The sequence below is a fragment of the Hypoxylon fragiforme genome, assembly GCF_022984875.1.
Source record: "Hypoxylon fragiforme strain CBS 206.31 chromosome Unknown GGS25scaffold_7, whole genome shotgun sequence".
Taxonomy (NCBI): Eukaryota; Fungi; Ascomycota; class Sordariomycetes; order Xylariales; family Hypoxylaceae; genus Hypoxylon; species Hypoxylon fragiforme.
The window spans coordinates 1,582,193-1,608,542 of record NW_026054762.1 but is presented as its reverse complement, the minus strand read 5'-3'; the positions used below and the strand labels follow the sequence as shown (position 1 = coordinate 1,608,542).

The 26,350-nt window shown below is 48.4% G+C and overlaps 11 protein-coding genes across 11 annotated transcripts; 6 read left to right on the top strand and 5 right to left on the bottom strand.

Annotated features, from left to right (window-relative positions):
- Positions 1–14: 14 nt before the first annotated feature.
- GGS25DRAFT_499331 (uncharacterized protein) lies at positions 15–2,269 on the top strand. Its single transcript, XM_049261767.1, has one exon. It carries the CDS (start codon positions 428–430, stop codon positions 2,120–2,122), a length of 1,695 nt encoding a protein of 564 aa, XP_049114715.1. The 5' UTR covers positions 15–427; the 3' UTR covers positions 2,123–2,269.
- Positions 2,270–2,727: 458 nt separating this feature from the next.
- Positions 2,728–4,273, bottom strand: GGS25DRAFT_499328 (thioredoxin-like [2Fe-2S] ferredoxin-domain-containing protein). The gene is made up of 3 exons (XM_049261766.1): positions 3,931–4,273; positions 3,494–3,784; positions 2,728–3,245 (listed from the first exon to the last, which is right to left on the bottom strand). The coding sequence occupies exons 1-3, from the start codon at positions 4,051–4,053 to the stop codon at positions 2,880–2,882; spliced, it is 780 nt and encodes a 259-aa protein (XP_049114714.1). The 5' UTR covers positions 4,054–4,273; the 3' UTR covers positions 2,728–2,879.
- On the bottom strand, positions 4,274–6,241 carry GGS25DRAFT_499327 (AhpC-TSA-domain-containing protein). Its single transcript, XM_049261765.1, is given in 3 exon segments — positions 4,274–4,338; positions 4,349–5,116; positions 5,194–6,241. 2 exon segments carry the CDS (start codon positions 5,510–5,512, stop codon positions 4,692–4,694), a joined length of 744 nt encoding a protein of 247 aa, XP_049114713.1. The 5' UTR covers positions 5,513–6,241; the 3' UTR covers positions 4,274–4,338; positions 4,349–4,691.
- Positions 6,233–6,700, top strand: GGS25DRAFT_499325 (uncharacterized protein; the record flags this gene model as incomplete). Its single annotated transcript, XM_049261764.1, has 1 exon — positions 6,233–6,700. Exon 1 carries the CDS (start codon positions 6,401–6,403, stop codon positions 6,695–6,697), a length of 297 nt encoding a protein of 98 aa, XP_049114712.1. The 5' UTR covers positions 6,233–6,400.
- An 842-nt stretch (positions 6,701–7,542) lies between these two features.
- Positions 7,543–9,270, top strand: GGS25DRAFT_523718 (tannase and feruloyl esterase; the record flags this gene model as incomplete). The annotated part of the gene is made up of 4 exons (XM_049264478.1): positions 7,543–7,918; positions 8,072–8,254; positions 8,335–8,849; positions 8,941–9,270. 4 exons carry the CDS (start codon positions 7,543–7,545, stop codon positions 9,268–9,270), a joined length of 1,404 nt encoding a protein of 467 aa, XP_049114711.1.
- Positions 9,271–9,328: 58 nt separating this feature from the next.
- GGS25DRAFT_499321 (opsin-1) lies at positions 9,329–11,137 on the bottom strand. Its single transcript, XM_049261763.1, has 6 exons — positions 10,761–11,137; positions 10,628–10,694; positions 10,383–10,559; positions 10,012–10,316; positions 9,761–9,953; positions 9,329–9,700 (listed from the first exon to the last, which is right to left on the bottom strand). The coding sequence occupies exons 1-6, from the start codon at positions 10,913–10,915 to the stop codon at positions 9,674–9,676; spliced, it is 924 nt and encodes a 307-aa protein (XP_049114710.1). The 5' UTR covers positions 10,916–11,137; the 3' UTR covers positions 9,329–9,673.
- A 635-nt stretch (positions 11,138–11,772) lies between these two features.
- Positions 11,773–14,068, top strand: GGS25DRAFT_499319 (uncharacterized protein). The gene is made up of 2 exons (XM_049261762.1): positions 11,773–12,489; positions 12,546–14,068. The coding sequence occupies exons 1-2, from the start codon at positions 12,106–12,108 to the stop codon at positions 13,638–13,640; spliced, it is 1,479 nt and encodes a 492-aa protein (XP_049114709.1). The 5' UTR covers positions 11,773–12,105; the 3' UTR covers positions 13,641–14,068.
- Positions 14,069–14,090: 22 nt separating this feature from the next.
- On the bottom strand, positions 14,091–16,926 carry GGS25DRAFT_371023 (replication factor-a protein). Its single transcript, XM_049258187.1, has 5 exons — positions 16,613–16,926; positions 16,377–16,549; positions 16,232–16,322; positions 14,720–16,174; positions 14,091–14,625 (listed from the first exon to the last, which is right to left on the bottom strand). Exons 1-5 carry the CDS (start codon positions 16,657–16,659, stop codon positions 14,529–14,531), a joined length of 1,863 nt encoding a protein of 620 aa, XP_049114708.1. The 5' UTR covers positions 16,660–16,926; the 3' UTR covers positions 14,091–14,528.
- Positions 16,927–17,325: 399 nt separating this feature from the next.
- On the top strand, positions 17,326–18,524 carry GGS25DRAFT_523714 (alpha/beta-hydrolase; the record flags this gene model as incomplete). The annotated part of the gene is made up of 4 exons (XM_049264477.1): positions 17,326–17,452; positions 17,513–17,562; positions 17,634–17,761; positions 17,840–18,524. 4 exons carry the CDS (start codon positions 17,326–17,328, stop codon positions 18,522–18,524), a joined length of 990 nt encoding a protein of 329 aa, XP_049114707.1.
- Positions 18,525–18,710: 186 nt separating this feature from the next.
- Positions 18,711–20,466, bottom strand: GGS25DRAFT_370997 (quinone oxidoreductase putative). Its single transcript, XM_049258186.1, has 2 exons — positions 20,007–20,466; positions 18,711–19,880 (listed from the first exon to the last, which is right to left on the bottom strand). Exons 1-2 carry the CDS (start codon positions 20,029–20,031, stop codon positions 18,898–18,900), a joined length of 1,008 nt encoding a protein of 335 aa, XP_049114706.1. The 5' UTR covers positions 20,032–20,466; the 3' UTR covers positions 18,711–18,897.
- Positions 20,467–24,329: 3,863 nt separating this feature from the next.
- Positions 24,330–24,938, top strand: GGS25DRAFT_523712 (uncharacterized protein; the record flags this gene model as incomplete). The annotated part of the gene is made up of 3 exons (XM_049264476.1): positions 24,330–24,506; positions 24,563–24,645; positions 24,701–24,938. 3 exons carry the CDS (start codon positions 24,330–24,332, stop codon positions 24,936–24,938), a joined length of 498 nt encoding a protein of 165 aa, XP_049114705.1.
- Between the last annotated feature and the right edge of the window lie 1,412 nt (positions 24,939–26,350).

The window sequence follows — 26,350 nt, the reverse complement described above, 5'->3', positions numbered from 1 at the left end:
CTCACATACATACATATATACATAACAACATTGTTTGCTTGTTTTCTATTTCTTGTGATACACAACTCGCATTAAAGCAATATATACATATATATACCAACAATCAATACGTACTCTTTTCAATTTATTCAAAGAAATTACTTCATTCTCTTATAAGGTACCTACCTACCTAGTTAGTACCTACCCCTCACCTACGGAAGGTTCCTTCAATCAGATTGCCATACGTCACGTCACATCACAGCTCCCCAAAGCTCGGGAACAATCCCGATCTACACACCTACATTCAACTTTAAAAAAACAAGCAGCTTGTCCAGCTTGTCTTCAAACTCTATCTACTCTAGTTATATATTTCTATCTACTTAAACTGCTGCACTACTTTAGCTGCATATCTATCTACTGGGCACATTTTTTGTATATACAGTTCAAGATGGAGTCCTTTACGAAACTCAAGCGTCGCGGCACCGACCTATTCAGTTCTCTGCCGCAAGGCATGCCCTCAATGCCCTCGATGCCTTCGATGCCTTCGATGCCTCATCTTCCTCACTTACAGCGCAACACCGGTCGTCCCACAATGAAGGGTACTTGGCAACATGTCGCTATCCCGCCGCTTCCGCGCTCCTCGCATTCACTCGACATTGTTGCCGGCAATGCCTATATATTTGGTGGCGAGATCGAAGCCCGTAAACCTACTGACAACGACATGCATGTCATCGCGCTACCTTCCTCCGGCGCTCCAGCCGACTACTACGCCGTGAAGGCCCGGCCACCTCAACAGCAGCACCGGCCAACTGAGGAAGCCCCAACGCCTATTACGGAGGAGGACGAAACCGAGGCCGAGCTCAAAGATCCCTTGACTGAAGTCCCGCTGAGCTCTCCAAACCCAACCGGCACCTCCCAATTCCCTAGCGAGCCTTCATCTGCTACGCTCGATAAAGGGAAGTCTAAGGCTGTCGGTGACGAGGTTCCGTGTGCGCGTGTCGGCCACGCAACGGCCGTTATCGGATCGCGAATCTTCCTATTTGGTGGCCGTAGCGTCGAGTCTGCATCCGAGCCGCTCAACGAGCATGGCCGCGTCTGGGTTTTCGAGACCAAAACACATACGTGGTCAGCCCTGGACCCATACAACCCGCGTAACGACGATGACGCTGTGCCACCCCCGCGCAGCTACTTTGCCGCCACCGCTACCGACAAGCCGCGAGACTTTGCCATCAAGCCCCTGCGCCGCGCCTCTAGCTGGAAGCAGTGGGCCGAGGGTGATTCAGCCGAGGTTGGAATCCCGCAGCGCCCCATTGCCGGGAGCGTCGCTGAACACGCAACCGATGAGGAAGATGCCGGATTCGGCACGTTTATTATTCACGGCGGATGCACGGCGGATGGCGGACGCACAAACGACGTCTGGGCTTTCGACGTACGCAGCCGCACCTGGAAGGTTCTTCCTTCAGCCCCAGGGCCAGCGCGAGGCGGTGCGGCATTGACGCTAGCTAAGGGTAGGCTGTACCGCTTTGGCGGGTACGACGGCCAGGCGGAACTAGGAGGCCAACTCGACGTTCTGGAGCTTGTGCTTGACGAGTTCGACGACCGCGTTAGCAAGGGCGAGATCGGCGTGTTTGCCCGCGGGCAGTGGCAGTCCTTGGTCCAGCCCGGGTCTATCATCGTGACAGACAGCGATGAGAAATCTAAGCTCGCACAACCCGCGGCCGAGGAGTGGCCCGGACACCGCAGCGTAAGCAGCCTTGAGCTTGTGCTTAGCGGCGGTGGGCGGGAGTACCTGGTTCTGATGCTCGGCGAGCAGAGCCCGAGCGCCGAGGGCCACGCCGGCGCAGGCCAGTTCTGGGGCGACGTCTGGGCCTTCCAGATCCCGCCCATCGGCATGACGGCCGCCAGCTTCTCGGACGCCGTCATGCACGCCGTCGGCCGGAAGACAGGCGAGGGCAAGTGGACCCGCGTAACCGTCGGCCCCTACGACGACGAGGACGAGCTGGATGTCCAGGGCCCGGCCCCGCGGGGCTGGCTCGCAAGCGCGCCCCTCGGCGATCTGGAAGAAAATGCCATCTTAATCTTCGGCGGCCTGGGCGAGAACAACCGGCGGCTAGGCGACGGTTGGATCTTCAGGCTGGAGTAGGGGTGTGCCGTTTATATATCATAAGATGCCTGCCTACCTGCTTATCTGCACAAGCACCTCAGTTCCCACATATGTACCTACCTACCTACCTACCTACTTAACTTGAGGTATTTCGAGGGGTGGGGGTAAGGGGTAAGGGAGTTCCAACCCCCCCCCCCCCCCCCCCCCAAAAAAAAGGGTCGAGGAGCTAACTAACTCCCTCTCCTTTTTTTTCTATTTTCATCTTTACCTAGGCTTTTTTTCTTTCTTGTTCTCTTGGGTATTTCAAATTTTTGCTAAATTGGCCGTCGGATGAGAGAGAGAGAGAGAGAGAGAGGAGGGAAGCATTGAATGTATGTAGTTTGATGATGATGAAACGAAATAAGGAATGAGAAATAAGAAAAAGGGGAAGGGGGGGAAACCCAAAAAAAAAAACCTACCTAAATGTCGTTTTGAGATTTACGATCTGGATTAGATAGGTACTACTACGATATATAGGGTACCTACGTTAGCGAATCAATCAACCGATATATCCAATACGCATATAAGTGCCCAGCAGACAGGCACTAATATCAGCATCTTGGTCCGTCAAGTAAGAAAAAAAGGTATATAAAAGAAGACAAGAATCTGGAACTGTGGAAATGGTTTTTGGGTTTGCTTGTTTTCCGTGAATCAATGCAGGTGTTTGCTAAGGTAGTATGTACAGAGAGGCTATAACTACTACGTTGGCCCAATGCTCTACGAAGTCATCCATTCCTCGTTACTCGCCCCTCATCATCTACAAGTCCTTTCTCGTAGTCTCGATGCCCCACGGCTCGCTCGTCAGATTCGTCTGGCCGGCGCTGTTCTCGCAAGTCTGGCGGCCGCTCAGAGGACCTGGGGCGGGCACTTTGACGCTGGAGCTGGATGAGGTGGCGCTCTCTTTCAGCGCTGTGAGGAGTTGCTTGGTGGTTTCGGGTGTGAGGTCCTCGTAGTAGTCGTCGTTGATCTGGATCATGGGGGCGTTGACGCAAGCGCCCAGGCACTCGACCTCGATGAATGTGAACAGTCCATCGCTTGTCGTCTCGCCTTGCTTGATCCCTAGGTGCTCCTTGATCGCCTTGACGATGGAGTCACTGCCGCAGCCGCCGAGTTGGCAGGGTGTCTGTTCCGATATCATATTAGTTTGCGACATATCAATTCTTCATGCCGCATTGCGCAAATGACAAACTCCGCTAGGCATCTTGCCTACGCGCGACATAATCCCCCTTTCTAACTCTTCAGCTTCTAACTATTTAGCCGCTTATATGATGCGATATACTCTATACTCTATGTAAAGCATCCCCAAGTCATATGCGTAGAAATGTTTGCGACGAAAAGATGCAAGGAGTAAGGAAGTCAACACAAACTTACCGTGGTGCAAGCTTGGACGTGAAATTTGCCGACGGGTGTCCGGTTGTACATGGTGTAGAAGGAGGCGACTTCGTAAACTCGAGTAGGAGGCATCTCGAGGAGTCGCGCCACCTCGTTCATGACGGATATGGACGTGAAGCCGTGCTGGCGCTGTCCAAGGTCCAGCAGTGGCATGACAGCTGCCTTCTTATATTGTGGCGGGTATCGTTTCAGGATCTCGGCAATAACCTCTTCATTTTGGGCAGAAAACTTGAAAGGTAGGTCGGGGTTGTTGTCGGGCGAATTTCGGTGCTGTTGTCGCAAGACAGATCTAGGTTAGCAACAGCTCTGCTAGCAATTGCAGGTAACTCTTTTCACAGTAGCAACGCCTGCAAGGCTCGTGTAGGATGTAGCTGGTCGTAGAGTAGCTTCGTGTAGAATGTAGAAGGCATACATACTACTGCAAGAGTCTCACTCCTCCTCGAGCTACCGGATGTGAATGTTCGGAACTGTGATCGGGATGCCCGGTATGCTGGGCGAAATGACGTTCTGAAGAGAACGGGGGCGATCTTGGACGCCATGGTGGGATGTGATGTTGGTTGTAGAGTCAATTGAAGAAGGATAGGAATAACAGAGCTTCGGCAAGTCGGGCTATAGTATGGGATCGTATGGACCGATATGATCGATATGGTCGATTTGGTCGATTTGGTCGATATGAGAGGTTTCAATGATTTCAATTGACTGAAGATCAACTTTAGATCAACCTTCTAATCCAATCAGATTCATCGTGTTGGTCAAAAATAAACCCACCCGGCTAATCCCCGGTCTTCCATGTCCCCACTATCATGCACTATCTAACATTTCCTAACATTTCCTCACATTTCCTCACATTTCCTCACATTTCCTAACATTTATACAAGTTTGTACAAGTTGACTTCTAATCTTACTACATTGACCTTCATAGTAGTAGGTACCCTTGGTAGGCTAAAACTTGAATGGAGATCAATCAGGTTCCTATTTCTTCGATGATGCAATATCTAGATATATGTCACATTGAAAGTAGCAAGCGGATCACGTTGATTGTGCTTGATTGATCCTGGTTATCTACGTTGATGCGCAAGCCAGGTACTAAGATTTCAACAAGACTATTCTGCCGTCACCAGATGACAAGATACCTAATCCATAGACAAAACCAGACGAATGAAATTCCCTTCTCTCATTACTCAGCGGTTCCAACATCCTTCTTCTCCTCAGCAGTGTCGCCATTAGAAGTCTTGGCTTCCTTGGCGGGCTCTTCTGCTGGCTTTTCGTCAGCAGGCTCCTTTGCGACATCTCCCTCGCTGGCAGCAACCAGCTTCTTGACAGCCTCGACCGTGCCAGCTGGGCTGCCAGGCTCAGCAAGAAGGACCTTTCCAGCCTTGTCAACGACAAAGACACCTCGAGTGGTACCCTTGGGTGCTTTCTTGAGACCAATAGCCTCAATAAGGGTAGCGCTGGGGTCGCATAGCAGCGGGTAAGGTAGGTTCTGCTTGGTCTTGAAGGTGGTGTTGGCCTTGGGCGAATCAGTCGAAAGGCCATAGATAGCGAGACCATCCTTAGTAAAGGGCTCGTAGGAGTCTCTGAAGAGACAGGCTTGGTTGGTACCTATGTGCCAGGTTAGACATGGCTATCGCCAAACATAACATGCGCATTGTGTGACCATCGCACTTGGTTGTACTTACAGCCAGGGGTTGAGGCCTTGGGGTATGTGAAGAGCACAACTCCGGACTTGCTCTCATCTACTAAGGCTTTCAAAGTAGTCTTGTTGCCGTCATTAGTCTCGATCTCACCGCCAAAGCCGTCGAGGGTGATAGTGTCACCGACGACGGGCTTCGCGGGCTTCGCGGGCTTGGATGAGCCATTGGCAGTGGCAGACTTTGCAGGTTTGGCCTTGACAGTCTCCTTCACCTTAGTAGCTGCCTTGGATACTTTGGATTGCTTCTTGGCCGGAGGCTCTGGGGCCGGCGCAGGAGCTTTGCGCTTGCGGAGCTCGACAGGCATGACGGTGCAAAAGAGAGGTGAATAGTGTGGTATATGTGGCAGAAAATTGAATATTTAATTTCTAATAGCAGTCGCTGGATGATTGCGACCACGAAGGAGAGGTTTTGGAGAGATTTTGGGTAAAGGTTGATGGAGTGCTGATGAGGGCGAGAACGAGAGGTAGTGAGGTTGAGGTCGACGAGGTTGCAGGTAAACAGGAGGTTGCGACGAGGTCCGACCAATCAAGTGGCGTCATTGCGACAGCTTTCTTGCCAGCGACAGGGGGGGCAAAGATAGTTGTGTCACAGGGATATCTTTGATGCCGATAATTTAAAATCCATTGCTAATTTCTAATTTCTACATATGAGGCTAACGTGATCGAGCCAATTCCTGTAAAGCTCCAGCACAGGTCAAGACGGGTTGTGTCGGGGGGATGGGATGTGTGGAGGTAGGTGTAGACACACTGACACAGACGTTTACTGGTAGTCTGGTACCGTACAGCAGACTGCAAGTTTGAATGGGGGGGGAGAATGGGGGAGGTGATGGGCGTACCATTTGTTTTTTTTAGCGGCTTAATCCCATACCTAGAGGCTAGAACTACCCAGCCAGAGCTACCCAACTTTTTTCAACGACAAGGGGCACAAGGGGTAGATGGGGAATTAACAGCAGCCGTTGCTGGTTGGTCAAAAATCACACGATATCCGCACAGACCTGACAAGTTTCGCTTTACAACCTCCATCAAGCTTTCCGCGACTTTCCACACCACATCATTTGTTCAGTACCTCAGGATGTTTTTATATTTTTTGCTTTTGCTTTTTCTTCTCTACATATTTGAGTAGGCTACTTGAGTAGGTAGAAGTATAAGCACTCATACTATGCCATACAGTATCCATCATTACGGAATATGCAATGCCTGAGTATTGCATTCTACTACCTGGTATTAATCTGCGAAAGACGTTTATTAGTTTGGTGCTCAGGTATTATGTACTAGGTACAGGTACTACTAGTACCTATGTAGTAGTAGTAACTACCTACACGCGGCAATCAGGGTATGCACCTATGCAAAGCACCATCAAACTCAAACTTGGACACCCCTTCATCCTATTGTATCCCCCTTCCTCCCACTTTGCTTTTTACTTTTTCTTTTTCTTTTTCGTTTTCTTTGCCAATATCAGCTCATACGCCTCCAAGGCTTTCTTCAACTGACACTTCTTCAAGAATTCAATGACAATAACATCATTATTGAATCTATAAAATTATTCAGTTATGTGAATATACCCCAGTTATTGAAAATGATGATGGTCATCAAAGAAACCCCATGTTTCTAGCTTCATCCAGAAAGATTTCAAGGCTTTCCGTTTTGTCCGCCTCAGTACTGACCCCCTCCATGCATGTACTCAACTGGGCAGATACATAATTATATCTGTTACCTGAAAACCCGGTGTCAATCCAAGAAGTTCCGAGAGGGGTGAATGACGAATTTCTACAGACATTCCTTGGATTCAGAACTTCCCATTTCGCACAAGTTCAATGTTGTTTTGTAGTGTCCCGTACATATACATACAAATCAATACTTACTTAATCCATCACAATGACTCATCAGACATTCAGAATGGGAATTATCGTGCCCTTTTATAGCTCATTATTCCATCTGAGAATGTATTCGTCCGATTACACAATCACGAATAACTTCCAATGGATTGAATTTGCTCGAATCACGGCATGGTTATGATAAGCAATTTTCAGGGGTCATCAAATACATGCCCAAGTACATATGCCATCAGCACAGCGACATAGCACTAGATCCATGGATGTCTATTAGATGTGCTCGAATGAAGATATTCAATCAGCAAATCAGGGGTAGATAGATTAGTTGATTGATTGATATCTGCCGACCAAGTAAGTATCCCAGGTATTTACGCCCGGTTAAGATGTCGGGAGACCAAGTTGCAGATTAAAGTACTGAAGCATGCTACTATGATATTCTCCCTCTCTACTTTATCATGAGCTGCATCTTTACCACTGTATCACGTAATGAGAGCCCTATCACGATGTTTAGTTGCAACCCATCAGTCATCAGCTACCCTATTCTTGAGAATGCTGTAGTCCTATCACTTTCTACGCAACTGGTTACTAACCATAGCCATGAGGTCACGCCTAATAACTACCCCAATGACGGCGGCCTAGTCGCGAAGGAACTCAGCTTCTGCAATATCACCGTATCCTACACTCGTCAACAAGATGATCATGTGAGCGTAGAAACGTGGCTACCGCCGCTCGAGCACTGGAACGGCCGTCTCCAAGCGGCGGGCGGCAGTAGTAGGCTCGGTCCGGGCCGGTTCAACACGAGTTACGGCAATATGGCCGGGGCCATTGCTGAAGGCTATGCTACTGCTAGCACAGACTCTGGAATTAGCAACCCCCTAGGTTAGATCCATATTCGTGGGTGCTAAACAGCCCTGGAAATCTTAATGAAGTCTTGGTTCGACATTGGGGTGGTGACATATCGAATGACATGGTATTCCTCACCAATTTTTTTACTTGAAAAGTTAAGGCCTGATTTCATGCCTACCTAGGCAGTAATCGCGAAGAGCGTCATACGGGATTTCTACGGGCGACCACCAGCATACTCCTATTTCAGCGGCTGCTCCCAAGGTGGCCGGCAGGGGTTCGAGCTCACCCAGAAGCATCCCACCGCGTACGATGGCATCGCGGCGTCCGCTCCAGCAACCCACTGGGCGCAATGGGATGGGCGCCCGCCATGTTTTGGCCATAGACGCTTATGAATACCATGCGCGAGTATCCGCGTGGCTGCGAGCTGGATCTGCTTACAGCCCTTGCAGTGGAGGAGTGCGACGGACACGATGGTGCAGTTGACGGCATTATACCGAACCCCAAATCCTGCACCTTCGATCCCTTTGCGTATATCGGAACCAACTTCACCTGTCTTCCCGAGCGTCGATCCATGAAACCGAGCAGGGTCGCAGCCGTTATCGCAAATGCCACTTGGGCCGGCCCAAGCGACTCCCGCGGCAACTTCATCTGGCACGGACCGAACCACGGCGCAGACCTCAGCCGCGATCTCACGGGCACGGGCATCGCGTCCGCAACAAACACGTGCGATGATGGCGGTGCGTGCAAGGGCGTTCCAATAACTACCCCTTGCGTGCCAATGGATTCAGCTATTTGTCGAAAAGGACCCAGAGTACGATTACACCTCCATCACGCGGGAGGACCTACATATGACGAGATCATGCGCAGGTCGGGAGCGGAATACGATTCGATAGTTTCAAGCAGCAACCCGAACCTCACGGAATTCCATAGGGCTGGCGGCCAGATGATGACTTGTCATGGGCTGGTACGTGGCTCGGCCTTCCCCCCCCTTTGTCTTAGTGTTCAATACTAGAAGGTAGCATACCTAAGCTCACTATTCCACTTAATCTACGTAGTACAATCAAGTCGTACCGATCCAAGTCACCGAGATGTATTATGACGACATCAGTAAGTTCGTGCCTGACGTTCAAGATTTCTATCGCTTCTACGAAGTACCTGGGCTTCCGCACTGCTTCGGTAACGGGCAGCTAACGACGGTTTTCGATGCTTTGAGGGCGTGGGTGGAAAATGGGGCAGTGCTTGGCTCTTTGCCCACGGTCCTGTTTGATGCCTATGGAAGAAGGAATGATAGGATTATGTGCCCTTTTCCTGAGAGTGTTGTGTATGTCAAAGAATATAGAGACCCGACGGATGCTACTTGCTTTACTTGTACAGCTGGCGGGTAATGATTTAGGCAGTAATTGGCTGGGTTTTTATGGACGCGAGCTCGACTTGTAGGAACATGTTCATTTTAAGTACCATCGTATTGATTATATTGAGAAACTATCAACTAAGCTGCGGGAGGTGTGGTTTGTCTCCACGAACTTTTCAAGCTCTCGAATGAGTGTAGTGGTAAAAATAGCTCAAAATAATAGTAGCTATCTCCTTAACAACTGAGAAAGGCTACTGAGTTCGCAATACCCAAAACCCTTAGATTTAACGAGACAAATTTAGGTAACAATTTCCTTCATCAATATTCAAGCCGTCCGTATTCACGTTGTCTTCCCTCCGCCGTTACTATTTGTCCCTGCAACAATATTATGTAGATTACGGCAGGGGGGCATCACGACAATCATACCTAGACCGTGATCAGTCACGATCATTTCCTTCGCCAACCTAGCCAGACGTCAGAAGATATTAAAAACATAGCAGAGTCGGTATGGATTAGGAACTCACCCGAATAGCACCATCAGGGGTTAGGCCATGTGACCAGAATCCGTCGATAGATGGCGAAGCTCGAGTCATGGAATCATGAGTAAGCAGTAGCCAAAATCCAAAGAATCCTTTAGCTAGAACGTCCAAGATAGCATAAGCGATGATCTCGGAATCAACATTGACGCGGTGAGCGCCATCGGCGACACCCCATACACTACATATCCCACGTTAGCGAAATATTTACCTACGAGATACGGCGAGTGATTGCTCACATAGGATACGCAGTCCACAGGAGGAACATGTAGAGGGAAATGGACCCGAAGAAGGCCCTCGTCTTGTTATCCCTAGTAGATATCGCCTGACGTCCCTTGAAACCAACCTGGTAAACGATATTAATGTAGGCGATACACGCGAAGGCATACCATCCCCATCCCTGCGTCTCGTTGCCAGATAGAGCCGCGAAGAGGCCTGTCAGGATCATAATCACGTCCGATACGACGGCTACTAGAATGCTTGCCCCGTCGATGCCGGCGAAGAGGCAGAGGTCCAATAGAAGGAGGGGTGTGGTGAGTGTCCACTATGAGTGCTTTTAGCTCATACCTAGGTAGGTAGTTGAGGGCTTGAATGACTTCCGAGTACTCACGTCAACATATCGTGCCCAATAGACGTCACGCTCGGTGATTTCCGTGACGGCTCCATGCTTTGATCTTCCAGACACATAGGGGTGCGAGGTTATGCCATCCCCGGTGGCCATGGCGTAATACGATAGGAAAGCGAAGGTGGTGACTAAAGCCGTTATTATGTGGAAAAGGCGTTTTTGCTGCAGGTATCTTAGCACGCTGCTCCTCTCAAGAAGATACGCCTCAAAGGATATTCATTTTTTTATACCACAGGGACTCTCATGGCCATTGCGTAGAATGCCAACGACGACAAGCCCATGAGAACGCAGACAACCCTAGTTAGATGTATTGTATAAGCGTCTGTACAAGGAGTCTAGGTTTTTTATGCCTAGAGTGCCTACCATAAAGTGCTATGTCCTACTTCACTCGATGTTTGGTGGTATATTCGAGGTAGATCTGGGATCACTGTAGGCAGCGCTGTATGGCTGGTCCTTGGGGTAGGTAAAACGGAAGCCACTTTGGTGGCAACCTCGGTGAAATCTTGCGGAATAATCATCTTGGTTTCTTAATACTCAGGGGCATCAACTTAAAAGGGGTTGAGGTAGATAGGTATGTTTTGACGATATACAGATATCAAAATATCACATCAATATTCTCAGACCAAGTAGACAATGAGAAGATAGAACACAGAAGGGATGTAAAATATTCATCCAGACAAAGTCTGTCCCGGTAGGTATTTAACACTCATGATTAAAGTATAAACTCTGAAGGAATGGTGTCGTCACTCTTGACGAGTAGTGTAATGACACAGCCAATCGGATTCTCAGGGAGTATTCTATTTAGGTATTTAGCTACGCTCTGTCTTATACTTCGCCGCGAACCTTTTATTTTATCATGTAGATGGTTCTGATCATGAGGCAAACGGTAAATGCTTGGATGTAGGTTGGGTAGGTAGGTAGGTAGGTAACTGCCTGATATAGCGAGGCAAGAGTATCAAATGTTTTGGTTCCCTTGAGTTCTATGAGTTCTATTATTTGCTAATAAAGCAAATGGGTGCCTACGTATATGAAATGTAAGGACATCAGAACCTAGCTGTAATTTGAGAGTAACCTGTGAGAGTAAGGTGAATTGGAGATTTGATATGTAAATACCTACAATGTATATGTAAATACCTACAATGTATTCCTAGAGGATGGAAGTTTGAAACTTTCAATGTTGATGTGCACGTAAGAGATGTACATATGTACCTAGGTATGTATCAATGATCTTTATGCACGTGCAACTTAGATGCGGGTGCACTAAGATACATCAAGATCAATCTCCTAACCTAGGTATGTACATGTAGGGACATCGGACATAGCTGGGCCTAGGGCCGTTAATTCTTGCCCCGCAGAGCCGCGTTAGATGGGAACTAGCCTAAGGTAGGTACCTACTATGTACCTAACCTATTACAAGAATCATTATCTCCAGGCTGTTTCCACTTTCAGATCGTTCCTGCCCCGCCACAAGGCAAACAGCTTCCCCCGGAGAAGCTTCAAGCCTGAGGTTTCCACCCCATATGACGCCGACTGCCCATTTACCTTTTACCCTTATCATTTACAACCCCAGAAAATCGCAAAACCTTACACCATCTTCCACCCAGAAAATAAACCCCACACCAACATCGAGGATAGAGTTATTCAATATCTTCTCGCCGTAAGATTATCTATCTCATTAAGACCACTCTAGTCTCGAGCGCTCGTCGTCATGGACAAACTCGCTTCTACGCTTCTAGCGTTTCCGCCTGAAGCCAATCTTTCCAAAGCCGCAAAAAGCGACAATGTGAGATACGATGTCGAGGTTCGACATCACGTTGGCAAGCTCTCTAAAATCATCAAGGACCATAAAGCCGATTTGATAGCTTTTGGTCCCCAGTTCCTTGAGCTCCTCAACCCGGCCGTGAACTCGCTATCTTACCTCGCCGTTCTTCATACACTTATTCTCCCCAGCATCGCCGCTTCGGTTCCCCACGACATTATTCTAGAGAAGCTGGTCTTATTCCTCATGAAGTATGATGCGCAACAATGTCGCTATGCTAGAAACCACCTTCTAGAGGTATTATTCGTTGTAGGAAATGGCCGATGTCTACCAGTATGTTTTCACACTCTATGTTTTCCCCAGGGCACAAGCTAACTAGAGTCCCCTAGCCTTCTGTTGCGGTTGAGGTGCTCGCGACAGCCATCCTAAGACTAGACCCAACTGGTAGCATGCTCACTTCCTCCCATATCCTACTCGCCAAGCTCGCCTACAATACCAACAATATCGATCCTGCCTTGCAAGTAATCGACAAACAGATTGTCTTCTTTCCTGGCATGGCCAACTACACCGAACCCAGCCTCCTATGCGACCTTACGCTATCCCCTCCAGCCTACATCATGCGAGAAACTGGTCTTACAGGCCCATTGAAATCTTCCTCGGTCATGGAATATGACTTGCTCTGTAGCATGATGTACTGTTCGAAGAGAGACTGGGCAAAGGCGTATGCAGCCTTGGAGAGAGTTGTCGCCTATCCCACTCGTGAGGGAGCTTGTAGCAAGATAATGGTTGAAGCCTATAATAAGTGGGTATTAGTGAGCTTGCTACTCCACGGAAAGCTTGGTGAATCCAAGGCGCATACAGGATCTACGGCATACAAACTCTACGGAAACTTCGGAAAGCCGTATGTGGCCGTCGCGGTGCTATTTACCACTGACGACGCAGATGCATTAAAGGCCGAGGTTGAGAAGAACGCTCAGCAGTGGGACGAGGACGGAAACACAGGACTTATGAAAGAGGTCCTTGCTTCTTATCAGAAATGGCGAATTATAGGCCTCGAACAAATCTACTCGAAGGTCTCACTCACCGAGATTCGCCAACAGACGAAGAGTGCGGAGACGGGTCAGATATTGGAAAGGGAAGAGGAGATCGAAATACTCATACAGGACATGATAATTTCGGGCATGCTTAACGGTGTTATCGAGAAGGATGTCAATGGAACGACATCCCTCACCTTCCTACCAACAACTACCCAATTATCGGAACAAGAATTTGCCAAGGAGCTCGCAGCAATAGCCGCACAGATAAAGCGGCTACACCCAATCTTCAACACGACCAAGGAGCGCTTGGGTGCGAGTAACGAGTACATCAAGCATATGATCAAGGAGGAAAAGAGAAACGACAAGAACGACGCCGACCCGACCCTGGCCTTCGACACGCAAGTAGACGACGAAGATCTGATGGGAGGCGTTGTAGCTACCGGCTGAGGAGGCTCAGAGCCTCTCGCCGCTCGGCTAATTTAGCCTTGAAATACACACCATCAGCTACAAATCCCTACCCTTGGTCTCGATTTCTCTTTAACGAATCTTCCTGCTCGACCCGCTCAGAGAGAATGCCGTAAAGAAAAAGTTCTTGCTACTATACGCATATTCACAAGGGACGTCGTTTCAAGTGGGTGGGCATCCATCTGCATAGAACAGATAGAATGATGATATGCCCCCATTACGATGAGACGACAACAACGACACGAGCAAGCCTTAGGTAGATACCCCGTCTACCACTAGTTTAGGGAGTAACCGGCCCAAGGAAGATAGATACCTAGATAGATACCTAATCACGAGAATTCTGAGAGTTAGCTAGTCTGGATGTCTAGGTAAAGCTGCGGAGGATAATGAATAAAACACATTGATATCCATCTCCCCTTTTTTTTTGGTTTCAGAAATTGCTACCTAAGTACCAAATCTCTCGTGAGCGTGTCATATCGTAACCATTAACTATTGGCACCTTTCCGCGTAGGATACAGCCTCAAGTGTCACACAGCCATCAATCTCTCTAGCCCCTCTGGCCATAGTAAGTCTCTCTCGTGATATTTTTAACTAAAGGTAGGTAGCATGACCGCATTGCATTCGCATGTATGCCACACCGAGACTAAGCATTAAATACTCGAAGCTGCCTCTTCGACTCTCTTCAAGTCGTACCTATGTACTTAGGTGGTAGGTAATACTAAGTTCCGCCTTCCCCCTTAGAGCTTATTCCCCATCCGACATAGGTGCTATCCAGCCGGCCCTCCAAGCTTTATCGCCCATTCCATGCCAATCCGGTATACATATACACCGTTACGCCGCATTTTGAGGATGAGATAAAAGGCTCTGCGATCACGAGCTGATGCTGAATTGCTTGATCAAGTCGGACAGCCTCAGAGCCTCGGCTCGGAAGTCCAACGGGCTAGCATTCTGGACTGAGTAGCGTATTCTGCGTATCGATCATTAGTAATTGTCGCTCGTATGGCTATTGGGTTTTAGGGGTAGAGGGTAGGGAGGGTTAAAAGCAGTCAGGTCGAACATACCGTTGGTTTTCGCCATACGTGTCCATCTTGGCGCGGCACCTAAAGCTCAGCTTCGTGCATTGAGCATTCTGGAACGTGGACTCAACGCGTTCATCGTCGTTCGCCTTCAACTCCATAAGATCGTCAGCCGACATGCCCAGGATGATGCGGCCGACATCGTCGAAGCACGAGAGCCATAGCTGGCCCGTGTGGTCGTTCACATTGATGCTCAAGATGTATCTGTAATTGGGTTTCGGATGCGAGACTTCGCACTTCTCGCATCGCCACGTGCCGTCGGCCTGTTCATTCACCTTCTTATTACAGGTATCATTGCTGCACGCCGGGTATGCGAAGGTCTCCTGCTTGATGTAGACGATGGTTGCTTTCAGGGTGAACCAGTCGACATTTTCCATCCCAAGACCTTCGTCCTTGATTTGGGAGATACACTTGGTCTGGTCGGTACGGCCCGTTGCAGCGCCCAGTGATTCCATGTTGCCACGGTGGGAAGCGAAGTTGTCGGTACGACCTTGCGAGTCATACCAGCCCTTTAAGCGATGAGCCTCTTCAATGTCAGGATCGACAGTCATCGTGCCGGATGAAAGCAGGGAAAGTGATCGCCCATCGAAGTCTGACACCTTGACACCCTTGAATGCAACAATAGACTCTGGCTGGGCGGCGAATGCAGTGGCTGTCTTACCCCATATTGTGACACGGACAGAAAATTGCGTGTTGTCGACAAGTGTCAGTTCACGCTTATCATAGGGTTTGTTGGTAGTCTTCGAAGTAATCTGAGATACGTCACCAACATCCTTCAGCACACCAACCACGTCGATTGTAGCATCCTTTTCTACAGACTGGAGCTCCTGGATAGTGACAAAGTTGAAGCGGACTTGGGGCACACTAGATTGATCCTCTGCCTTCTCAATAGCTGTGTCCCGGTCGAGAGTGAGCTCATAGTCATTGGAAAGGTTGGAGAACTGTTTCTTGGCCAAAGCAACTCGAGCAGGACTGCTAATATAGTAGACTTGGCCCTCTTGTAATAAGTCGTAAAATTGATCACATTGATCATTGAATCCAGTAGCCTTGATCTCGCCACTTTCATCCAGGAGATTGACGGAGAACAGTTTTCCCTCTCCAGATGCCTTATGCCATGTCTTGATGTCGGACTTTTGCGATACTCGTGCTTTGATGGTCCACTTATGTGCATAAGGAGAAAGCGACTCGATTGGACTGACGACATTATTCCCATGGCTGTACGAGGCACCTCCACCTCCGCCTCCACCACCGCCCATACGCGACGACATCGGTTCTGACTTGACTGGTGCCGAAGGCTCAGGCTTGACACCATAGAAATTAGAACCACCAATGGCGGCAGTTGCGGGCTCCTGCGGCTTAGCTTCGAAGGCCTGAGGGTCGCCAATCCGATCGTGAACGCCGAGTTCTGTAGCAACTTGAAGATCGAGAATGATTAAGATGCTGTAGCTTGTTAATCCCCGCCCTCCAGAGATTTGGGTCGATCGGGTCAATACTTACTTCTTTCCCTTGACCGAATTTGCCTGGTATGATTTGATGCGGACTAGAGCGCCCCGAACAAGAGAGTTATCGTGAATGACATGGTTGGCCTCTATGCATTGTAAGCATTATCCTACTTTATAACAAGATGTGGGTTAACACGTACGAGTCGCCAACATGCATTGGACATAGTTGTGTATATCACTCAAGACTATACGGTACCGCTCAGGCTGTTGTCCACCAGGACCTGCTTGGGGAGCAAGAGCCTTGATCTGTAGACATTGTAGGATAGGAACGGGGTATCGTTGGTCAACATTGTCGGGATCGGTAAAGATGGCCCTGAAGATCTGTGTCAGCCTGTATATTCTCTAGCATGTGGGAAATATTATAGCGATTGCATACTCTAAGGCTCCTCGAGTGATAGACTGTTGTGCTGCCGTGACGGACATGGTGAATATGTGAATGCGCCTGCTCTTGCTAAATTGGTTCTTCCAAGGCAGTAGAGCTAAATTGACTTGGTGTTGAGTGCAAAGGTTTTGCAGGTTGTATCTTGTATCATGCTAGGGAAGAACAGAATCAATTTAGCAAAACGCGTCGGGGCCTAAAAAGTCGCGTCAATTGTTAAAGTGGTGCACGCACAGCGCCTGCCTACTGCTAGTCAGCTTAATGTTAGGTATTAGGTGGCAGGCGCGGGGTTCCTAGTTCTACCAGCTTTGATGCATATATTAAGTGGGACACCAGGTTAGAGTCGTTACTCATAAAACAGCTACTACACCCAAAGTAACCCAATTACATGTCATCTGGGTAGTTTCTAACGCTTTTGGCAGCTGGCAGCTGGCAACTAGGAAGTCTATGTGTGTTTGTGTTTTACGTCATTATCTCATTCGTCAGGCGACCTATGTAATAAAGGTCTAAGGTTATGTATGTAGTACATGAACACATGCATGCTTCATACATACTGCCTATCACTTAGCACTCAGTCTAGTTGATAATACTCGGACAAGATCAACAACAGTTATTTGGTGTCTACCCAGGTGTTCAGTGTCTGTCTTTAACTTACATATTCACTCCCATTCCACAAACTTAGCAAGTCTGTACCTGTTCCATTCACCGACATGTCAGATCCAGACGTCGCAACGAAAGCTCCGGAGAGTGATGCTCAAGAGACCATAATCCCTGGCGATACACCCGCGCAAACAGGTCCTACGATGGGCGAACATTGCACAAGTGATAGGCCAACTCGTAAGTGGTCCCTAAGACAATAATAGTCGACTAGTGTCGGCACTGACGTTGATCGTGTAGCTGCCGGTCTGGCACCCAAGGGAGAAATAAGGAAGCTCGGTGGAGTTGATGTTAGTACTTATTTCTACAGCATAATGGCTACCATATATTCACAAATACAGGCTGATTGATATTGGTGTAGGTCTACCTTACAAAGCCAAAATCGTATCCGACAAACCCCTCCAAGCTCCTTCTTCTTCTATCAAGTGGCACAGGGATAAAGTCGACAAACAATCAGATTCAAGCGGATAAGTATGCTGACGAAGGTTTGTAAGTATACCTACCAAATGCACATTCAACAATACTGGGACTAGTTTGAAACATGAAGGTTTACTAAATACTAAATAGTGTTGTCGTGATGCCCGATCTCTTCGACGGCAACCCGGCACCCAACTCCTCTCCCGTCCCCGATGCTGAGGCTCAAGGAACCTCATTCCTTGAAAAACTCAAACTGAAGGCCGTCGAGCTCGCGAAGTCCCTCGTAATCGACGAGTGGTTAGCACGCCACACGGAAGAAAAAGTAATGCCTATATTGGAGAAGGTCATTGACGCAAGTAAGGGCGAATTCGCCGATGCAGTCGGTAATGGAGGCGGCATTTATGCGGTAGGTTACTGCTTTGGCGGGCGTTACGTCCTGCTCTTAGCGAGTGAACGAACCATCGTACAGAGAGGTTGGTCGGGCGCTCAGAAGCCCGCCGACGAGGAAGCGGGCGAGGGAGCCAAACCCACAACGAAAGGTCCCTACATCAAAGCTGGTGCATTGGCACATGCCACATTAGTCTCGCCTGATGATTTTCAGGGACTAAAAGTACCGGTGAGCTTGGTCTGCGTAGAAAGCGACCCCATGTTTCCTGATGAAGTTCGTGAAACTGGGGAAGACCTGATGTCTACAAACAATCTGGAGCATGAAGTCCAAGTTTATCCTGGGGTCCCGCACGGCTTTGCAGTTATCGGGGACTACGATGATGTGAATATCAAAGGAGCACAAGAAACGGCTTATGATCAGATGTTAAGATGGGTTAAGGAACATTAGCAAGGAGGGAAACAATCAATTTGACTACATGGCACTTTCTCGCGGTTGTATTTCAGTCGTGGGGATATCGCAATGAAATTTGATATCTACTAGATATGGGTTAGGATCCTGAAAGCCCTTCTGACCCCTGAGGTCAAGGCTTCTAAATAAGAAGAACGCCATTGAGAGATTTAAGGATTTCCCTAATATTTTAAAGTGCTTAGGTGCCTGGGTAGGATTTGTACCTATTGTGGTGTGTTCATCAAGTTGTTATCCTTCAGAGGCCTCAAGCCGAAAAACATAGCCCTGCGTGGGATGGGAAAATATAAAGAAGTATGGTGTAGACTTTCCGCCGCCTGAAATTAGATTGGCTTGAGAAATTACGGCGTACTTTCTATGGGACCAAACAGATGATCTTCCCTGTAGTCTTGTTCGCTGCCAGTAGTTCATGGCCCTTGACGATATCCTCCATTGGCAGCACACTATCAATAAAGACCTTGAGTTTACCGCTCTCAATGTGAGGGAGGTACCCGGCCAGCTTGTCCCTGAGCCGGCCCTGGTAGTCCGGGTCACGACTCCGCAGCGTACTGCCCTCGATTCGGATTCGCTTGAAAAGCAGTGGCCCAATATCCACGTTCTCCAGCTTCATGCCGCCCATCAAGCCCAGCACAACCCATCTCGCATCCCTCGCGGCCACGGTGAGATTGTGCTGGAAGTACGTGGCGCCGATGAAGTCGACGATGAGGTCCACGCCCTTGCCGCCCGTCGCCTCGAGGATCTCCTTCGCCCAGTCCTGCGTCTTGTAGTTGAAGGCCTTGGTGACCCCCAGCTCGCGCTCGATGAAGCGGCACTTCTCGTCGGAGCCGGCGGTCGCGTAGACGGCGGTGGCGCCGGCGTCGCGGCTCAGCTGGATGCCCGCGATGCTGACGCCGCTGGCGCCGGCGTGCCACAGCGCCGTCTTGCCCGCCGCGAACTCCCCCACCAGGTGCAGCGCCTGCGTCGCCGTGATCCACGTCTCCGGGATCCCCGCCGCCGCCTCCCAGCTGAAGCTCGCCGGCTTGTGCAGAAGCATCTTGGAGCTCACGGCGATGTACTCGGCGTACGCGCCGCCGTACGCCAGGCCGAACACCTCGTCGCCGACGCGGAAGTCCCCGTGCGAGCCGGGGCCGAAGCCCTCGATCGTCCCGCTGAACTCGACGCCCATGATCGTGGGGGCCTGGGGGGGCAAGGGGTACCGCCCCTCGCGCTGGATCAGGTCCATGCGGTTTAGGCCGAAGGCTTTGATGCGCACGAGGGCGTCGCCGTCCTTGGGTGAGGGTTTGGGCGTCGAGGGGTTGATGAAGAGGGAGGTGGCGGGGCCCCGGCCGCCTTTGATGTCTGGGTTGGAGAATTAGTAATTGTGCACCTACCTACCTGTTCTACCTAGGTAGATACCTAACCCAGTGAGGGGTTCGGTGATGATTAGTCTCCTGGGGGGAGGGGGGTTGCGATTCCATTACATACCAACGGCTTTCATTACGCTGCCCATTGCTAAAGCAAAAGTCGTGAAGTTGGAGTATAGCAAATTCGGTAAACTATTTCGGATGTAGGTATTTTTGAACACGCAAATTGGAAGAAAATGTAGTATGGAGGGGTTTGTATCGAGGGGTATTATCACTTTCTGTCCTTTATGCAACAATGCCTACATTTACCTAAGGACGAAATTGTGGCTATTTGGTACTACGTGCTCTTTGACGCCATTGACCTCAGGGAACGGGGTTTTTGGACCACCTGACATCAAGTTTACCAAGCAATTGGGTTCGTAGGTGCGACGGTAGATGCACTGTTGCAGTAGCACCATTTCCAAAAGTCCCACATTCATTCTCATATCTACCCATTAAACCTGAACTATGTAGGCAGGGCGGGTATGTAGGTAGGTTAGGTTGGGCAGGTAGAGGCCACCGTAGCACCGTAGTAGGCAACTTGTATAACAGCAAAGGCGAAATTCGAAATAGATAGATCTCACGAGCATTCGGTAACGATAATTAATTAGGTATGGAATCGAGGTTTGTTATTTGATATGGGTTCGGTTCCTCTCGTAAGTGTCTATTGATTGATTGATTGCTATGATCAAATTCGAATCGCCCGCGGAAAATCCTCCAAGGTTAGATGGATGAGTTGCTTTAACTAGACAAAGGCGCCCATTTTTGTTTAAAGGATTTTTTATCGGTACGTCGATGCTATATCACGATTCGAAATGCCTTGCTTATTTGTCGTGTTCGTAGTGTTCGCATAATGGTTGATAGAGATATCATGATTAGATCTGGTACCGGCTGCTATGTGGTATTATTTCAAGTCCCTAACCTAGATTAGTAGCCATGCTTGTGTAGGTACAAGACTCTCGAGTCCTGTAGATTTGATAACGATCCTAACATGGCAAACACAAATTCGACTTTTTCATGATCGCACCGCAACGCAACGATGAATAGAAAATCGACAAAGGGGACGCGTGAAAACTTGGGGAAAACGCGAGAGCATAGTATGTATGTAGGACGCGCTACCTTAGGTACTCATACTAGCAAGCACTCTTGTATTGCTGAGCGAAATCTCGTATCCATATGAATGTCTTTGATTACTTTTGACTACTGGCACAAGTCTACGACGGCGAGCGATTACCGAAGTCATACGTGTGGATATGGCAGGAAATTAGATGATCCTTATGGTCTATTTTGGATGCATGTAACTATACCGCCCTATAACGCTAATAAGCATTCAGCAACCCCGGAGCTTCGCATGCGAGATACCAGGAACGCCCGAGGGTAATCTCGGGAACCTCGCTAGTTTAGTTCTTGCGTCAATAGCAGATTGCCTGCCTCTATCGAGAGCCCTATGCTATCTATCATCTGGGACTTTTGCTGCTTGTCAAGTTGGAGTCTCGGTCTCGGAACATACAGATGGTATATACGACGACAATGCGAAATGAGCACCTGCATTAGGTATGTATACACATCGTGTGAACAGATACATTATATCATACATACATGTTAACCTCCAGGGCTAGTTCAGTCTACATACCAGGTATCATACGTATGTACCCCATTAGTTAGTTCCAGCTGGGCCCAGCAGATAGGTTCCGTGAAGCAGATCATCGAATCGACCGATATACTTCGATATGAATCAGAGATTCAGCCTCAATGCCCTTGGTTCACAGATGGGATCGACTATCAAGACGATCAAGACGGCTAAAATTTGGACCGAGCGTATGACTGTGGGACCTGGTTCATCGGTGATCGGGAGAAAGAAATCGTGATATAATTTCGGTTCCAAACTCGTCTCATCCAAAAGCGCTTGGCGTGGTGTTCGAGACTCTTTTACTACATATGTATGTACATTGGAAATTTTTTCAAATACGAGGCATGAATCCCTAATGCGATTCTAGCACATGGTTTACTACGAGTCTACGACGATAAGAAACAACATGAAGCTAGCTAGGTACTAGGTATCTATCTTAGGTAGATAAATAGTACTGTTATGATAATAAGCGCAAGGTATTGACTGGAAGCATTAAACGTGTTTCTTATCTCGCTCCTTTATGATCGACTGACACGAGATACCAATTTAGGAACAGCGATATCGTCCGATATAATCCATGTCTACTGCCAGATCTAGAACAGCAATCACAAACTCATATCTCCTTCAGCCTAACCAACTTCCAGAAGGCTTCAAGGAACCTAAGTAATTTCCGTCGAAAAGTCAAGAGGAACCAATCGAGAAATCCAGATTCTGGGGCCAGCTTGTCAGCCAGGGGTCTGCCCCGGTTACCATCCGGAGGGTGTAGTAACTATTCCGTACCTGAATTTTTCTTGATAATCATTCAAATTACATGGCTCAAAGAGGTGTCAGCGCCAGGCCTGATTTGGATAAAGGACGAGATCCCGTCTATTTCAGGCGAGAGGAGAATCCCTGAAGGAAAGATCGAATAGGGCTAACGCCGCTGTTGTTTTTATCTCTCTTTGGTGCTATTCTTATTCTTATTTTATTTTTATCTTCGAAGAAACATTGACAAAGATAAGACTTCAACTAAGCCTTGACCATACATGGATCCATGTGTGTACTGTGTATGGAATTAGCCGGTACGGTGTGTGTAGGTAATAGGCATGCGTGTTCAGTCGGCTGGCTGGTAAAGCAATAACTAATAACTAGCACTTGAATAAAAAAAAAACAGTAAAGAGATGGAACTGGATTCACCCACAATTCGACTGTTCCTGCAGATGGTTGTAATCTGTTCCTGCATCAAGTGGCAAGCTTAGCAAAGAGTAGTGTGCACTTGCATTTGCCATTTATCGCTCAACCAGCTTTGAACTAAACTCGTTTTGAAGCAACCGATCGTCTCGTGCACACTTTATCCACGTTTCTTACCAAAGAACACGTCAAACTTTGCGACAGCGAAATGTAGCAGTAGGCAAGGAATACAAAGAGTCAAGACACCTCACCGCCAAACAATGTACCTAGGCATTATACATACATAGTAATAGTTATCTTAAAGATGTGATAAAACTACGGAGTAAATACCTATATAGCAGTCTATAATAGGTAGTGTGTACGTGGTATTCCTACGAAATCCTCTTCGGTATGATAATTATAGGTACTAACCTTGGAATACTATGAGTCTATGACTTTTATTGTCACCTTTAACTTACTTCCAGGACAATATTTACAATTTATTACAACAAGTTGGAAGTTGGCACACGGTACACCAGTTGACTCTACTTTCTCAGTCTACTCCAGTCTCCAGCAGTCTAGCTTTCTAGTTTCTAGCCAGGACTGCGATCTTTTGGCCAAGAAAGGAACTACGCTAGTGGCGTTCCAATTTCCGCATCACGGCGTTGTTACTAGTCCTTCACCCCAGTATCTACCTGGGTAGCCAGTCAGGTTGAGTCGTGCCTTGCAGGATGTCCAAATGCTACCATACCTTACCTACAGGATCCTAGCGCGCATCACCCACCGAATAACAAGATCAAAAATAGTACCGAACTATTGTCCCAAGGACCCATCTCGTGTTTTTGTTATGCTATCTGGTATTGATTCATCATGCCAGTGGTACCAACCCCATACCAAATCGCCCGTGAAAATACTTGGAAATCGACGCACGTCAGATAGAAGCTTAACAATCTGTACGGCATAGTGCGGCCTTGCCCCTTTTCGATACCTGACATGCATTCATCTTAAGCTTGCCATGGGGACCAGTCACTTGGGAATCCACAACTGGCCCCAAAAGGGGTAAGTTTGGCGCTCAACACGCAACACGCACCGCTAAGTCGAATTCCCCCCTTGAATGACCCTCTCTGGGGCGAGTTACTCCATCAATCTCACCCACATCAACTTTTCTCTCAGAGGCAAGGGATTTAGATCCATGTGATTGGGTAGTATAGCGAAATAACTTATGGAAAAAAATAAATATGGATCATTACTGGATAGAGAACTAGCCAAGCTGCCTTATCCTGGCATCGCGGGCCCGTCATCTACACTCGCGCTACCTACATGCCCAGGCGTAGGCCAGGGTAGGTTACAGCCATGTCCCAACGGGCATGTCGAGCGCCTGTTGCATGGCAGGCCGGAAGTGACCTCCCCATGCTGCTCTTTCTTGTATATAAATCGAGACATCCAAGGACCGACAATCCTTCCTCTCTTTTCTTCCCTCACCCACACACATTCTCTGCAAACATCACCCTGACTTTTCAGTCAATTTCATTCGTTATTAAGCATACTTAATTGCTCAACCCTATAAACCTAATAAACCTCAACAATTAACTCTCCGAGTTACTTAATACCAGACCAACCGTCAAGATGAAGTTCACCGCTGCTACCGTTGCTTTCGCCGTCGGCGCCTCTGCCTCTTACCAGGCTGCGTACCCCTCGTCCAACGCCACCTCATACACCACTGAGGTCGTTACCTCGTACGAGACGTACTGCCCCGGCCCTACCCAGATCACCTACGGCACCAACACCTACACCGTCACTGAGGTATGAACTAGAATCGTTCCCCGATCATGAGAACCATAACTAACTAAATCGGACAGGCCACTACCCTGACCATCACTGACTGCCCTTGCACCATCAGCAAGCCCGTCTACACCACCTCGTCAGTAGTCTGCTCCACCTGGTAAGAAGACCAGGTTTTGTGTTGAAAATAAGAATAACCCGACTAACATGGATAGCAGCAGCACCACCCCGGCTCCCCCCAGCTACCCTACCACCACTCCTGCTCCCCCCAGCTACCCCAACAGCACCATCGCCACCACCAGCGCGACCCAGCCCCAGGGCTACCCCACTGGCAGCGTCCCGGGCACCCAGACCTCCGCCACCACCATCCCCACGGCTGGTGCCGGCAAGGTCGCCGCTCTATCGGGCGCTGGCCTTGCTGGCCTGCTCGGTCTTGCCGTTGCCGCCCTATAAGCGGGTTCGCTCAGCTTAGCATTCACGTCTACGGCCTACGATTCTCCTTTGTTGGTACCAAAAGTCCTTGAGGGGATCGAGGGACGCTTTCAACGCTCATGACGGGGAAGCGAAAACCTGGAGTTGTGACGCGCAAGGGTTTAAAGGCGGGGTGTGTGTTTTAGACAAGGGATACTGTTAATTGGCACAAGGAGGGGGAGGGGAGGGGCGCGGTTCTGCATCGCACTATGGAGTAATCTTTTGACGGCCAGGCCATGCAGGATCTTCGTTTTGATTCTTGTAATTTCTTGTCTAGGTGTTTCGGACAAAAACATGAAAACTCGTCCCGGAGGATTTATACCATCATCATCATCATGTGTGCGGTCTTCTGGTACCTAGTTGGATTGGGGCGTGAAGGTCTACCCTCGGTCAAGAAGTATTACCTGCTGGATATATTTGGATGGCATATACGACGGACTTAAAGGATCCTTTGACAAAGCAATCAAAAAACCCAGTTTCAACCAACTCTCTCTCACCTTGTTCCGTCACCCAAGAAAACTTCCTTTTTTCGATTCTCGTGCTTCCTGCAACCTGTTGACTTTTTGCTCTCTTTTGTACACAAATTCGAGAGTCGGCAGCAATGTTTAATATTTCGGCCAGTTTTGTTGCGGGCTATACAGTTGGATGTTTTATTGGTCTCTAGACAACCTTTTTTCCTGTGGGTTGGCCTAGTCCTTGTTACAATAGTTCAATGGCAAAGCAGACACGCAGCTGGGAGACCAAGTTTTGGTCCAGCGCTTTACAATTTCCTGTCTTACCATCATCTGTCTATGCTATGTGTATGTTATGTGTATGTTATGTGACTGCTAATCTAATAAGACGCAGCGTGAGTTGTCCAGGTCAATCAATTTTTAATATGGATTACATGATTCAGTCTTGTTGGCCATGTCTTACCACCGTAGCACGACGAAATATAAGGCCATTTTCTTGATGGTGGTAATTTATCGCATACCATGTTATGTTACCTTTCTCGACGCCTTTTGCGGTTTAGTTAATGGTTAAGGTTACCAAGAAAGATGACCTATGTAGATTGGATCGAGGATCATATGGAATGGTACCCAGTAGGCTTCGCAAGCACGGGTAGGTTAATCCACTGATCACCGTTGATCTGATCGCATTTAGAAACAGATAACGATGGGGCCAAAGGACCAGAGGAGTAGTGTATGTGCCGGAATCTGCCAATGTTGGTTGGGGTCATTTAATAATAAGTAGTATCTCACCTGGACAGTGTCGATCAATCTATTGGCGAACACTGACCTGTTGTACTGTTCAACTTGTACAAGAGGTGGGAAAGGTGTAAGAAACACGATGCGAGAGACACAAACACAAGGTTAGGTTTACATAATTTAACTAACTCTACCGAAGATATGCAT

What these genes read in the sequence shown, in the direction of transcription:
- GGS25DRAFT_499331 (XM_049261767.1), top strand. Translation starts at nt 428, where the DNA reads ATGGAGTCCTTTACGAAACTCAAGCGTCGCGGCACCGACCTATTCAGT.
- GGS25DRAFT_499328 (XM_049261766.1), bottom strand. Translation starts at nt 4,053, where the DNA reads ATGGCGTCCAAGATCGCCCCCGTTCTCTTCAGAACGTCATTTCGCCCA. An exon ending in GGAGTGAGACTCTTGCAGTA is followed by an intron (nt 3,785 to 3,930) that starts GTATGTATGCCT and finishes TTGCGACAACAG; the next exon opens with CACCGAAATTCGCCCGACAA. An exon ending in ACGTCCAAGCTTGCACCACG is followed by an intron (nt 3,246 to 3,493) that starts GTAAGTTTGTGT and finishes ATATCGGAACAG; the next exon opens with ACACCCTGCCAACTCGGCGG.
- GGS25DRAFT_499327 (XM_049261765.1), bottom strand. Translation starts at nt 5,512, where the DNA reads ATGCCTGTCGAGCTCCGCAAGCGCAAAGCTCCTGCGCCGGCCCCAGAG. An exon ending in CAAGGCCTCAACCCCTGGCT is followed by an intron (nt 5,117 to 5,193) that starts GTAAGTACAACC and finishes CCTGGCACATAG; the next exon opens with GTACCAACCAAGCCTGTCTC.
- GGS25DRAFT_499321 (XM_049261763.1), bottom strand. Translation starts at nt 10,915, where the DNA reads ATGATTATTCCGCAAGATTTCACCGAGGTTGCCACCAAAGTGGCTTCC. An exon ending in TGGCCATGAGAGTCCCTGTG is followed by an intron (nt 10,560 to 10,627) that starts GTATAAAAAAAT and finishes AGATACCTGCAG; the next exon opens with CAAAAACGCCTTTTCCACAT. An exon ending in CTGTGGACTGCGTATCCTAT is followed by an intron (nt 9,954 to 10,011) that starts GTGAGCAATCAC and finishes TGGGATATGTAG; the next exon opens with TGTATGGGGTGTCGCCGATG.
- GGS25DRAFT_499319 (XM_049261762.1), top strand. Translation starts at nt 12,106, where the DNA reads ATGGACAAACTCGCTTCTACGCTTCTAGCGTTTCCGCCTGAAGCCAAT. An exon ending in GAAATGGCCGATGTCTACCA is followed by an intron (nt 12,490 to 12,545) that starts GTATGTTTTCAC and finishes AGAGTCCCCTAG; the next exon opens with CCTTCTGTTGCGGTTGAGGT.
- GGS25DRAFT_371023 (XM_049258187.1), bottom strand. Translation starts at nt 16,659, where the DNA reads ATGTCCGTCACGGCAGCACAACAGTCTATCACTCGAGGAGCCTTAGA. An exon ending in ATCACTCGAGGAGCCTTAGA is followed by an intron (nt 16,550 to 16,612) that starts GTATGCAATCGC and finishes ACAGATCTTCAG; the next exon opens with GGCCATCTTTACCGATCCCG. An exon ending in ACGTATGGCGAAAACCAACG is followed by an intron (nt 14,626 to 14,719) that starts GTATGTTCGACC and finishes ATCGATACGCAG; the next exon opens with AATACGCTACTCAGTCCAGA.
- GGS25DRAFT_370997 (XM_049258186.1), bottom strand. Translation starts at nt 20,031, where the DNA reads ATGGGCAGCGTAATGAAAGCCGTTG. An exon ending in CAGCGTAATGAAAGCCGTTG is followed by an intron (nt 19,881 to 20,006) that starts GTATGTAATGGA and finishes TCTCCAACCCAG; the next exon opens with ACATCAAAGGCGGCCGGGGC.